The sequence below is a fragment of the Suncus etruscus genome, chromosome 1, assembly GCF_024139225.1.
Source record: "Suncus etruscus isolate mSunEtr1 chromosome 1, mSunEtr1.pri.cur, whole genome shotgun sequence".
NCBI lineage: Eukaryota > Metazoa > Chordata > Mammalia > Eulipotyphla > Soricidae > Suncus > Suncus etruscus.
In genome coordinates, this window is record NC_064848.1 from 193,717,042 (window position 1) to 193,731,148 (window position 14,107).

At 42.0% G+C, this 14,107-nt stretch overlaps 1 protein-coding gene across 1 annotated transcript in view; it reads left to right on the plus strand.

The window, feature by feature from the left end:
- Window positions 1-3,264, plus strand: part of ITGB3 (integrin subunit beta 3) — a 60,370-nt gene extending 57,106 nt beyond the window's left edge. The window contains exons 14-15 of the mRNA XM_049781717.1: window positions 1,158-1,324; window positions 3,127-3,264. Of these exons, the coding sequence (XP_049637674.1) occupies window positions 1,158-1,324; window positions 3,127-3,192 (233 nt within the window). The 3' untranslated portion in view covers window positions 3,193-3,264. The remainder of the gene's footprint in view (window positions 1-1,157; window positions 1,325-3,126) is intronic.
- Window positions 3,265-14,107: the final 10,843 nt, after the last annotated feature.

The following is a 14,107-nucleotide window of genomic DNA, read 5'->3' on the forward strand; positions in this document are numbered from 1 at the left end:
ATTCCACTGGAGGAGAATCTGTTCATCAGTGTTTCATCAAATTAAAATTTTAGTAAATACTAGATGAACCACATTGAATAAACTAGACCCCACCTATGAGTGAATAGATCCCACTTAAAGTCATGAATACTTCATGACTTCTGTTTTTTCACTGTTCAGAACAGATTATCAGGGGTCAGAGAGATAGTACAGCAGGCAAGGTGTTAAATCCCCGGGTTAAATGACCTGGGTTAAATCCCTGACACCCCATTTGGTCACTGAGCCCTTCCAGAAGTGATCTCTGAACTCAGAGCCAGGACTACCAGTAGCTTTGACCCCAAAACAAGACAAAAGAGTAGATTATAGTCCCCTTTTTAAAAAAATCAAGCAAAGGGCCCGGAGAGATAGCACAGCAGCGTTTGCCTTGCAAGCAGCCGATCCAGGACCAAAGGTGATTGGTTCGAATCCTGGTGTCCCATATGGTCCCCCGTGCCTGCCAGGACTATTTCTGAGCAGACAATCAGGAGTAAACCCTGAGCACCACCAGGTGTGGCCCAAAAACCAAATCAAACCAAACCAAACCAAAACAAACAAACAAACAAACAAAAAAAATCAAGCGAAGCATAGTGGTAGGGCATTTGCCTTGCAGGAAGCTGATCCAGGACGAATGGTGGTTCGAATCCCAGCAACCCAGGAGTGGCCCCTGAGCACTGCCGGGTGTGACCCAAAAATCCAAAAAAGAAAAAAAAATCAATTTGTAGAGTGATAGCACAGTGAGTAGAGCAGGCATTTGCTTGCACACAACTGACCCAGGTTCAATCCCTGAATCCTATATGGTCTTCAAGCCTTCCAGGAGTGATTTCTAAGCTCAGAGCCAGGAGGAACCCCTGAGTGCCACCAAGTATTGCCCCAAAACAAACAAAAATTTTAGTTACCAGGATGTGGCTCAATGGTAGAATAATTATGTTGCATGTGTGAGAAGCTGGGTTCCAAGCCCACCAGTAACCCATCCCACCCCACCCATGTTCTAAGTCACACCAATTCATGTTCTAAGTCCTTTTTCCTTCAGAAAACTTTTTAGTATTTTCCGACTTTGTTGAGAATTTCTTATTTATAGTGAGTACAAGAGATTTCTGCTCCCCTGCACTGGCACTGCTGACTGTGCCCTTTCTTGACAGAATGTCCCAAGGGCCCTGACATCCTGGTGGTCCTGCTGTCAGTGATGGGCGCCATTTTGCTCATTGGCCTTGCTACTCTGCTCATCTGGAAGCTTCTCATCACCATCCATGACCGAAAGGAGTTTGCTAAATTTGAAGAAGAGCGAGCCAGAGCCAAATGGGATACGGTAAGAGGCTGAGCTGGGCTGGACATTTTCCTGAGCCATTGGTTCCAGAGCCTGAAGTCTGAGGAGGCCAAGTTCAACCACAGTTTCTCCTGGAAATTGGGAGCAAGTCTTACCAACCTGTTGTTTTTACAGGTGGTTTGCTAAAAACCACCTAGTTGTCTGCCAGTCCAATGACCATGTCAGTGAGTACTAACTGATCAGTTAACACCCAGCTCTGTGCTGAACACTGGAGAACTAGAAAGGAAACATATTCACCAAGGAATGGGACTGGAGCGGTGGCGCAGCAGTAGGGCATTTGCCTTGCATGTGGCTGACCCAGGACAGATCGAAGTTTGATCCCCCAGTGTCCCATATGGTCCCCCAAGCAAGGAGCGATTTCTGAGTGCATAGCCAGGAGTGACACCTGAGGTCATGGTGTGTGACACAAAAAAAATACAAAACAAAACAAAGCATATTCACCAAGGAAAATAGAAAAACTTGATGATGCTCAAAGTGTTGAACAGGGGCCGGAGAGATAGCATGGAGGTAAGGCATTTGCCTTTCATGCAGGTCATTGGTTCGAATCCTGGCATCCCATATGGTCCCCCGAGCCTGCCAGGAGTGATTTCTGAGCATAGAGCCAGGAGTAACCCCTGAGCACTGCTGGATGTGACCCAAAAACAAAAACAAAAAAAGAAAAAAAAGTGTTGAACAAAGATTTTTAATGGGCCCGGAAAGATAGCACAGCGGTGTTTGCCTTGCAAGCAGCCGATCCAGGACCAAAGGTGGTTGGTTCGAATCCCGGTGTCCCATATGGTCCCCCGTGCCTGCCAGGAGCTATTTCTGAGCAGACAGCCAGGAGTAATCCCTGAGCATTGCCGGGTGTGGCCCAAAAAACCAAAAAAAAAAAAAAAGATTTTAACAAATAATAGGATTTACCACACACCAGAAGTTATTATAAAAGCTTTTATGTAGTAGCTAATTTAATCCCTATAAAAACCCTAGTGAGGGTTATTAGGTGACTAGACAGCAGGGAGTGCTCTTGACTTGCATGCAGCTGATACAGAGTCAATTCCTTGCATTCCATATGGTCTCCTGAGCTAGGGGTGATCCCTGAGCACAGAGACAGGAATAACCCCTGAGTACTGCTGATCTACAAACAAACAAGAAATAAAAAAAAAACCCTAGGTGATAGGGGTTTTCAGAGGGGGGGCAAAGGGCCCTACAATGCTCAGGGGCCTCAGAACCACTCATAGTAATACCCCATGCTTTTGTGTGGGTACAACAGTTTAACTTTCAACCTGCCAATGCTATACTGCTTAGGTCCAGCATGATGAGGGCCACCAAGCCTCTCTAGCTGTGCTCAGGAACCACTGAGTTATGCCTGGCAGTGCTCAAAAGACCTTGTGGCATTGGAGATCCAATGTGAAGCTTATGTATGCATGGCATTTTGGCTAACCCTTTGAGCTATCTTCCTGGCCCTGTAATGTTTTGATTTCCATTTTATAGACTAAGAAATAGAACATAGGAGGTTAGCTACTTTGTCCAATTATGGGAGGAAATTAGGTCACCATAGGAATTCCTTTTTGGATCAGCCTCCTAGAAATGGTGGCTGGATGGCAATATGCCTTATTTCTCGCCCCATTTCCTCTCCGTGCTGTTTTAAGAGCTAGTGTCTGAATAAAATGAACTTTAAGCTGTTTGTTTAATGGCGGTATCTCAAAGACGGGTGTCTTGGGAAAATATCTTAGATGAAATGTAAAGCTGGAGGACAGGGACGTTCTGAAGACTGACTATAAGAGACACTTCTGCTCTCTCCACAGGCTAACAACCCACTGTATAAACAAGCAACGTCAACCTTCACCAACATCACTTACCGGGGCACTTAATGGCAAGCAGATCACTATCAACCAGTCCCAGGACTGTGGCAGTCATTGCTCTCATGTTTACAGGAGACAATATCTTGGGGGGGGGGGGACGGAGGGCGGGACTGGGGGTTGGATTGGGGTGGGCTGGAAGAATGTCAGCATGTGGAAGTTTGGGTCTCTGGATGTGTGTGTGTGTGAGTGTGTGTGTGTGTGTGTGTGTGTGTGAGTGAGTGAGAGAGAGAGAGAGAGAGAGAGAGAGAGAGAGAGAGAGAGAGATTGTGTAATTTAAACTTGTGGTGTGTTCCAGATAAGCTGGGTTCCTCAGCCTTTGTCCTCAGAACACCTTCTTATTCTTCCTGCTGAACCTGAAGGTGGCCTACGTATCTGAGCAGGTGTCCTTCGTTACCTCAGCGAGATGTCAGCTTTCCTTCTTGGGCCATGCTCCCTGAAGAGAAGGGCAGGTCTGAGACCTCTCATTCTAGAGGAAGCCTTGACTCTCGCCTCAATTTAAGGTTCTTGGGCCTGACTCTCAGCAACTATGCAAAAAAAACTATGGTGCAGCCTCGTGTCATCGGGACCTCCTTCTCCTTTCCTTTTCCTCAGGCTGAAGAGGAAGCCAGAGCAGAGCTGCCTGTGCCCTCTGCCATCACATTATGAGGTCCAGCACGGTTCTTCCATAAGGGGAGACTTTGCTCCCCAAGCTCTTTGGTCTATTGGGAGTGAGGAATGCAGAGTCACCTGGAGGTCATGCATGGCCTAGGAGATTGTAGCAGGGTCCCTCAGTAAAGACCATCCTTCAGGTTTGCTCTCACTGGCAACTCTACTCTAGAAGTTTGTTTAGAAGTGTGTCATCCTGAGACCAGCATGACCTCCATACCTCCTGTTTTCACACTCTCACTGCTAAGGACATTTTCTGCACACTGGGAATTTCTCTTGTGGCTAAATAAGAGAGTACTCTGGGCCTTTCTGGGTTCTGCCTCTTCTCCAAGGCACCTCCCCACAGCCAACCCTGTGTTTCTATGTGCTGTGTCCACCCATGGGACTATTTATCTACCTCTTGGGTATCTTGTGAAGGAATCAATCCCATGGGTCTCTGAATCTCCTGGGCCTAAGTGCCAGGTAGAATGATGGGCAAATTGTATCAGCATGGAAGAGTCAGTCTCCGATGGGGGAACAAACTCATTTTCATTCAGTCTTTATTCTGAGAGGCGATAAGCAAAATCTCATTTACTTTTTTCCATCGGAAACTATGATGAGGCTTGTCTGATCTAAAGGAGCATAGACATAGGCACACTCCTATTTTGCTTGTAATTTATTGGATGAGGAGGAAAAATCAGAGGGCCGGAGCAGTAGCACAGCTCTAGAGTGTTTGCCTTGCACTCAGACAACCAGGACAGACCCTGGTTCGATCCCTGGCATCCCATATGGTCCCCCAAGCATGCCAGGAGCAATTTCTGAGTGCACAGCCAGGAGCAACCCCTGAGTACCATCAGGTGTGATCCAAAAACCAAAAACAAAAAGCCAATCAGAGTTAGTTTGGACAAAAACACTTTCACTTGGCATCAATCATAGTTGGTCACTAACCAGTACTGGTTCCTTGGACTTTCTTTGTGTGTTCAGAATGATGTAAGTGTGGATATAAGGCAAAGGTGGAACTTTTCTGAAGTGTAAATGAACTTTCCTTTTTGTTTGTATGATTCCAGGCCTTGGGAATCAAACCTAGGCCCTGACTCTTGTGAGACATGTACGCTACCACTGGGCCACATCCCTGGCCCCATTGTTCTTCATTGGCAGCAATGGCAACAGCCTTGTTGGTGTTTACATTTGTCCAACATAAACACCCCCACACACATACCGCCCCATCCGAAGTTCATGGAAAAAAAAAAAGAAGAGTCTAATAAACTGATAAATTTTCTGATAAACTGTCTGATGATCAGAAATTGTAATTCCTGGGCTCAGGATTGCAGCCAATTGGACCTTAATTAAGGCAAGCCACTTTCTTCTTTCCAGGATCTAGTTTTCTGGTTTAATGATCAGTTTAATGATCTGCCCATCTGGGGGTCTCTTTCAGTGTCAATATCCTGAGGTGCTAAGAGCTACTGCGGTATCAGCCATGCAGTCAAAATTCTGTGGGATATTGGAAATGATATTTAGTTGGCAGATCTGAGAGGCATGGCTTTGGCAAGAGCAGATGTCATTCTCTAGCGCCTTTTTCAAGAAAAAGGCCTTTGGGGCCACAGCGATAGTACAGTAGTTAGGGCACTTGTCTTGTACAAAGCTGACCAGGGGTTCCCCATATGGTACTCCAAGTCTGCCAGGAGGCTCTGAACACAGAGCCACCGTAACCTCCTGAGCATTGCTGGGTGTGGCCCCCAAACAAACAGAAGCTCCACTGTGGCCTCTTAGAACCCCTGCTCCAATTTCCTTTAAAGGTAACATCTCCAGATTTTTCACTTATGCTTCACTCTGTTATTGTTTTGAAATTCACTTTGCACACATTTTTCACCTGCATATTAGGGAAGAGGGATATGTGTCAAATGTATACAAGCTAAAATGTTTGTCCTGTGTCCATGTGCTAATATTGAGAATAAGCCCTGTAATTAAGAATGGGTCATATGACAGAATCCTGTATCACTCATGAACTGTGCTTACCATAGAGGGCATCGTGGGTGGATAGTGTGGGAGGGATGAACTTGAATCCAACTGTAGAACCTTTCATATAGTGCGACATATCTATGAGAAGGATAGTTAGACATTTGGAAGGATGATTACATGAAGAAAATTCATCAGAGGAGGAAGAACCTGTTTTCAAAGGATGAAAGTATCAGTTGGAATCTCATCTGACCATCTAGATGAGGTTCAGGACATAGAAGACCGGTGTGCTATGTCTATATTTGGAGAAGTGGCTGCATGGGATAAAAAATAGCAGTCAGTTCGGCATTTTGTATGCTGAATATCTGAATATTGTTTGGGCATCAGAAAGCACAGCCCAAAGAGGCTATTTGTGGCCTAGATTTTTTTATTTGGAGATAAATTGTGTTCACTTTCAGGGTCTGTGGACAATGATAAGAAACTTTGAAACATACCTGACAAATGGTAATATATGAAGTTGGTTCTATACCTTCTAGTCATTTCTAGAAGAACATTTTGTGATTTCAAGATAATTCTCTTGGTATTTCTGTTTGAAATAACTTTAGTGCCTTCCTGACTTCCTAACCACCTCCCTGTTCGAATTGTGCAACAGTGAATAAAATATGCTTTCCAAAAAGAATTGGCCTACGGCTGCCCAGTGCTTCCTGTGTTGTTATTTCGGTTTCCTTTGGGTGAAAAGAATAAGAGTCATTGCCTCACAAAAATGACTGTTACAGAACCAGCATGTTTTTGAGCCAATGATAGTGATGGCGGGAACTGAAGTGAGTTTCACAATCCCAGAGCCTTTCTTTAGGTTGTAATAATAGTTTCAAAATGAGTAGATTGTCACTGTTCCAAGAGTCAAGAGCTTTATTTTTAAATTGGAAATTATTTAGAATATTTTCTCAACAGAATACTGTCAATTGGCATAAGTATTTAAATTTTTTTTTCTTTTGCTTTTTGGCACTCAGGGATTACTCCTATCTCTGCACTCAGAAATTACTCCTAGCAGGCCGAAGGACCATATGGAATGCTGGGGAACAAATTCGGGTCTGGCAGTGTGCAAAGCAAATGCCCCACCCGCTGTGCTATCGCTCCAGCTCTTTGGCATAAGTTTTGTTTGCAGAAATAATAACAGATGAAGGCAAATTATTTGCAGGACTATTTGGATTCCCAACTTTTATTTAAGACGTGGATGTCTCAAAGTGTGGTCCCAAAACCAGCCTTGGAATACCAGTAGTATTATTACATTCTGCTGGGAACTTGTTAGGAATGTAAATTCCCATAACGACAGAATTAGAAACTCTGGGGATGTGGTTCAGTCATCTGTATTTTAATAAGCCTGTCTGGTGACTCTGGTGCATATTTAAGTTTGAGAACAACTAACTTAAGGAGTCACATATATTTCTTTCAGGCCTAGAAAGTCACCATAAGTTAGCCTCATTTTTAAAGGGTTAAACATGCATCTTAGCTTATAGGTTCAGAAAACCAAGTATCAATGCACACAGAATGAAAAATCTACGTTTGATCTATTTTCCAAGTAAAATGATCACAGACTTCTTGGGTTCACTCACAGCCACAAATTCCCATGAAACCCCCCCCCCCAAAGAAGTAATAGATCAAAATCTCAATGAAAAAGAGCTAGCAGAACTCTTGGCAGGCACCTACGAAAACCTTTTATGTGAAGCAAGAAAATATTTTTACAGTATTTATTCACAGGAGTTGGGATCAACATCTTCATGACTAACATCCCAAAATAAAAGACTTTTGAATTTGTAACTTCACATCTTTCTAGCTAACATTTATTGGACACTGACAGCGTAGAACTTTTGAAGCACTTCACAGAATTCTCAGTCTCCAAGTCTTACATTCCAAGTCTTACATTCTGGCATAATGTCCAGTTTTGGTACACAGTACAGTGCATGACATCACAAAAAGAGTATGTAAGCTTAGACTGAGTCTGTTGTGTGAATTTTCGCTACGATTTGCTGTGTTTTACTTACATCATGATAATTAATGACCAAACAGAGGACTTGATGTGGAAATGAAAAAAGCTTGATGTCAAATCATATTATCCTTTAACTCTGGGTCCTGTAGTCTGAACTCTCATAACCACCATCTAATGATCCCTGGGATCAATTATAAACACAATGTCTGGGATTCATGTTGCACTGAATTTTCCACTGATATTTGGAAACAATAACATATACTTTTTAAGTAAGCCATTTTAATACCTATTGAAAACATTTTTTATTTGGTTTTGTAGTATGTATGCAGCAGCATATGCTATTCCACAGTTATTAATTCCTAAAAGTATAAATCCCTAATTTGTTTTTATTTGACTAAAACATGCAAGGAGTTTGTCTTAAATGCTTATGATCAAAGTTAACCACATTGTTTAATAAAAAAATTTTTAAATCCACTTGATGTGGTTACCCAGGAATGCCTTGTTAGTGAAAATAAAATATTGGCCAGGGACATGATTGTGTTCTTTCTGGCTGCTAATGTCATCCTTCCAACATTTTTTCAAAAAAGGAAAATGTTTCATCTGCTGTGTATTTTCTGACAAAACCAAAGAATGCATAGCGTGTAAAGTACTAGAAAGCAATACTTAGGGGCCTAGAGAGATAGCACAGCGGCGTTTGCCTTGCAAGCAGCCGATCCAGGACCAAAGGTGGTTGGTTCAAATCCTGGTGTCCCATATGGTCCCCCGTGCCTGTCAGGAGCTATTTCTGAGCAGACAGCCAGTAGTAACCCCTGAGTAATGCCAGGTGTGGCCCAAAAAAAACAAAAAGAAAGAAAGAAAGAAAGAAAGAAAGAAAGAAAGAAAGAAAGAAAGAAAGAAAGAAAGAAAGAAAGAAAGAAAGAAAGAAAGAAAGAAAGAAAGAGAAAGAGAAAGAAAGAGAAGAGAGAGAGAAAGAAGAAAGAAAGAAAGAAAGAAAGAAAGAAAGAAAGAAAGAAGAAAGAAAGAAAGAAAGAAAGAAAAAGAAAAAAGAAAGAAAGAAAGAAAGAAAGAAAGAAAAAAGAAAGAAAGAAAGAAAAGAAAAGAAAGAAAGAAAAAAGAAAGAAAGAAAGAAAGAAAGAAAGAAAGAAAGAAAGAAAGAAGAAAGAAAGGAAGAAGGAAGAAGAAGAAGAAAGAAGAAAGAAAGAAAGAAAGAAAGAAAAAAGAAAGAAAGAAAGAAAGAAAGAAAGAAAGAAAGAAAGAAAGAAAGAAAGAAAGAAAGAAAGAAAGAAAGAAAGAAAGAAAGAAAGAAAGAAAGAAAGAAAGAAAGAAAGAAAAGAAAGAAAAGAAACAAAGAAAGCAATACTTAGGACATTTACGAGCCTGTGAGCAAAACCATTATTATAAATTCTTTTTTTTTATTTCCTTCAGTGGAAGAATCTTGAGGGAAAGGCAAGAGGGTCAGAGTGGGTATGAGAGAGTAAGAAAATGTAGTGATGGAAGGAAGTTAGAGTGAGGCATCCATGGATGGTTAGGATGAATCAGGATACAGACAGTTCCTGGCAGCTGGGAAAACAAAGGATGGGTTTTCTTTTAGAGCCTCCAGAGGGACTGAGTCTTTGATTTTATCCTTGTTGGTCTTCTGACAACATACATAAAAATAAAATAAAAGATTAAAAAATTGCCTATGCAACTAAATTGTGATAATGCGTTATACTGGCAACAGAAAACTAATAAAAGCATCAATATGATCTGGTGATAGGAGCTAAAGCAATAGCACAATGGGTAAGGTGCTGCCTTGCATGCAGTCAACCCAGGTTTGATCTCTAGCATTCCATAATGTCCCCCAAGCAGTACCAGGAGTCATTCTTGACTGCAGAGTCAGGTGTAATCCCTGAGCACTATCGGATGTGACCCAGAAAATAAAACAGGGCCAGAGCGATAGCACAGTGGATAAGGCATTTGCCTTACATGGCTGGCCCAGGTTCAGTCTCCAACATCCATATGATCCCTTGAGCCTTCCAGGAGTAATTTCTGAGCGCCACCAAGAGTGGCCCCAAAACAAAATGAAACAAAACATTTTGATCAGGGGCCATAGCAATAGCACAGCAGTAGGGCATTTGCCTTGCATGAGGCCTATCCAGGATGGACCTTGGTTGGATCCCCAGAGTTCCCTTTGGTCCCCCGAGCCAGGACAAAGTTTGAGTGCATATTCAGGAGTAGCCCCTGAGTGTCACCAGGGTGTGATTCATAATCAAGTCTGGGAATAATTCTCCATGTCTTTCATTTCATCCTCTAGCCTCTTGATTTTGTAAACAGAGTCATCTCTGTTTCATGAAAGATAAAGTGTATTTGCACCAAAAGAGTTCGATCAGCTTACTTCCTGCTTCCAGAAAGTTGAGGGTGCAAAGTCTCATTTAGCCTATGCTGGTAATGTTTCAAACAATAAAATACTGTTTAAAAATTGAGTCTTCGTGGGCCCAGAGCCATACAATATTGAGTAGAGTTCTTGCTTTACATGTGGCCAACCTGGGTTCAATCTCTGAGCTCACCAGGAATGGTTTCTAAGTGCAGGAGTAAGGTCTGAGTACTGCTAGGTGTAGCCCCAAAACAAAACAGAGTCTCCTGTGAATCTTATAAAATGCAAGCCACATTCATTAATGTCTTTAAGATAAATCTTTCTTTACCTTAAGTTTTCTGCTGAAGGACAACAGCCTCTCTTGTTTCAATGAAGAAGTCTATGAAGCACACCCTTAATCTTAATATTTGTCTGAAGAAAATTTGAAAGTACAAGCTAGAGGAGCAATAAAGATAAAAGCCTGATTACCCTACTGTGGTACATAATTCTTAGTCTTGAAGGACTACCTCTGAATCTCTTTTGTGGGGGGCACAATGGGCAGCACTCAGGGGTTACTCCTGGCTTTGCGTTCAGAAATTATTATTCCTGACAGTCTAGGGACCACATGGGATGCTTGGGGTTGAACTCAGGTCATCTGCATTAAAGCAAATGCCCTACATGCTGTGCCATCACTCTGGCCCCATGTCTCTGAATCTCTTAATATAAAGGGAAAAATTCTTTCTTGGTTAGGGCATATTAGTTATAGATTTTCCATTACTGATCAAGAATCTAATACTAATAATGTAAAGTGGTGCTTATTGCTTAAAGTTTAAAGTGTGCTTAATGTAGGTCAGTGAAATGAATATAGTCACAGACTCATGGTTTCAGTACTTAAAAAGCAACCAGTGTTGAAGACTTGTTAAGTAGTCACACTTTGTGGTTCTTCCCACAGACCAAACTCATTGCAATTCTGCCACATTAGATCTGAGGCAAGGTGTTAAAAGCCCTGGCACCTCGTGGTACCCAGAGCACTTCCAGGTGTGGCCCGTGTGCACTGTTTTGTAGCTGGGTCCGCACATTGAATTTTCCAAAGAGTTGACTCTAGGACCAGAAGATATTATAGCAGTTAGGGCATTTGCACACAACTGTCCCTGGTTCTATCCTCTGCACCACAGATGGTCCCCTGAGCCCTACAAGGAGTGACCCTGGAGCACAGAGCCAGGAGAAAGCCCTTAAAACAGAAGATGTGTCCTGACCCCTCACTCCAAGTCGAATCTTTAGGAATAGGTAGAAAATGGACTCAGTCCACTAAAAGAATTTGCTAAAATTAGAGTGGAGTAGGGTTCTGGAGGGTGGGTAGAGTGTTTACAAAAAGAACAAGAAATGTTTTAGCTATTAGATTGCTTAATTTAGGCAGATGTTACACATACATAGTACAGAGGGTAGGATGCTTTCCTTGCACATAGCTGATCCTTGTTGGATTCTGGCATCCCAGATGGCCCTCAAGGTCCTCAAGGAATGATTCTGAATATAGAGTCAGAAGTAAGCCTTGAGCACCCCTGGTGTGGCCCCCAAACAAACAAATAACAATAGAAAGAATGTCTACATAGCAAAATGTAAGATACAAAAAAAAATCAACTTTGTAATAGCACTGAAGGAACTGACTATTGTCACATGTGTTGAACAATATTATACTTTTGTTTTGTTTTTGGGCCACACTCCAAGGCACTCAGGGGTTACTCCTGGCTCTGTGCTCAGAAATTACTCTTTGTTGGAGCCAGTGCCTTGCATACAGCCTACCTGGGTTCAATCACCAACATCCCATATGGTCTCCTGAGCCTGCCAGGAGTAATTTCTGAGCACAGAACCAGGAGTAACCCCTGAATGTTCCAGATGTGGCCTAAACCCAAAAACAAAAGAAAAAAATTTATATAGAAACTTATGGAGGAAAAAAAAAAAAAACCTATGGAGAAAGGACATGGTATGAGAGACTTCTCCTAAGCAGGATTCCTACCTTGGCAATTTTGGGTGTACTGCATTGACTTTATATAGTGGTTTGGATAGGGCGGTCATTTTATTTACTTATTTTTGATACTGGCAGTGTTCCTGATCAGTGCTCAGAATTGGCTTCTCTTGGTGTTTTGGGGATCATATGGGATGCTGGTGATTACCCAGATAGGCTGGGAATTGAACCTGAACAATTGTTATATTAAGCCATCACTTTGATTGTTTTTATGACTACTTTCTGGCAAAGGTTATTTACAGAACTGGCAAAACCCAACAAACTAATTTTCTTTTTTTTTTTTTTTTTTTTTTATTGGTTTTTGGGCCACACCCTGTGACGCTCAGGGGTTACTCCTGGCTATGCGCTCAGAAGTTGCTCCTGGCTTCTTGGGGGACCATATGGGACGGGGGGATCGAACCGCGGTCCGTCCTAGGCTAGTGCAGGCAAGGCAGGCACTTACCTCCAGCGCCACCGCCCGGCCCATCAACAAACTAATTTTCATATGATGGTTATTGAGAGGAGTTGAAGAGGGGATGGGAGAGGCGTTCTATGGTGGTAGGATCAAGCTGGAGCTTGGTGGTAGGTGTGGTCAATCCTTATACATAGGTATAAAGCCACACTTATTTTCTCATAGTGTAAAATCATAAATGTAACTATGGTTTTCCAGGGAACCACTAGGTGGTTTTAATGACAAGAATGCCACAGCATTCATTATTCTTAAAAAAAAAAATATCTTTCTTGGGGCCAGAGTGATAGCACAGAGTGCCTTGCATGCTGCCAACCCAGGATAGACCCAAGTTTGATTCCCGGCATCTTGAGTACAGCTGGGTTTGGCCCCAACACAAAATGAAAAATGAGGAAAAATTATTGAAGTATTGTGACTTACTGTTAACGATGATCTCATGCATACATCATTCCAACACCACACTCACCACCTGGGTACATACTTCCTTTCCATACACCCCTCCCCACAAACTCAGTTATCTCTGTCAATCTTCAGTTCTGTTGCCCTTGGCCACTTGTTGCTCTCTTACAGCATACCTTTAACTACCAAATATAAAAGAGATTATCCTTTCCTTCACTTTACTGAGCACGATGCCTTCTAGTTCCATTCATTTTGCAGCAAATTGCATTGCCTTTTTTTTTTTTTTTTTTTTTTTGGTTTTTTTGGATCACACCTGGCAGCACTCAGGGGTTACTCCTGGCTCCATGCTCAGAAATCGCTCCTGGCAGGCTCGGGGGACCATATGAGATGCCGGGATTCGAACCACCATCCTTCTGCATGCAAGGCTAATGCCTTACCTCCATGCTATCTCTTTGGCCCCTCGTTGCATTTTTTTATAGCAGTATAGTATTTTATTGTGTATACATATCACAATTTTCTCACCCCACCTCCACATATCACAATTCTTTTTTTTAATTTTTAATTATGAGAACAAAGATGCAAAGAAAGAGGACAAGGTAAAGTTACAGTGGAAGGACAATCACCCATAAACAGAATTCTCAGAAGTCCCCTTGCTGATATCTTAACTTTGAACTTTCAGCCAAAGAACATTAAGAAAAATAAAATGGAACCCATGTACAATTACTTTGTCCCTCAAGTCCCAGATTGTAATACATATTTCTTAGCAACACACAAAGCAATCTAAAGCCACAAAACTTATGTAATTCCTTAAACATTGAAGGCATAGTACTTTTTTACATTTCCATGCACATGCATATTAGTTTAAGTTAACCTCAAAAGTTTAAATGGGTTGTTTTTCTTAAGGATTAAAGTCAAAGGAGCACAGTGTTAGAGTGGCAATTATTGTCTGCATAGGCCTACCAAAATATGAGGGACATGGAAAGGAAAACCCTTGGCCTAAATACAAAGAGACCCTACCCCTGAAGTTTCCTGGCATAAGACCAACTCTAGGCTCCAGGCAAACTAGTTTGTCCAATCCAAGTCATTGTCTGTAGTGCCAATACACTTTCATTCTTCACACAGTCTCTGTTGTTGGTATCATGTTTCTGTATTAAA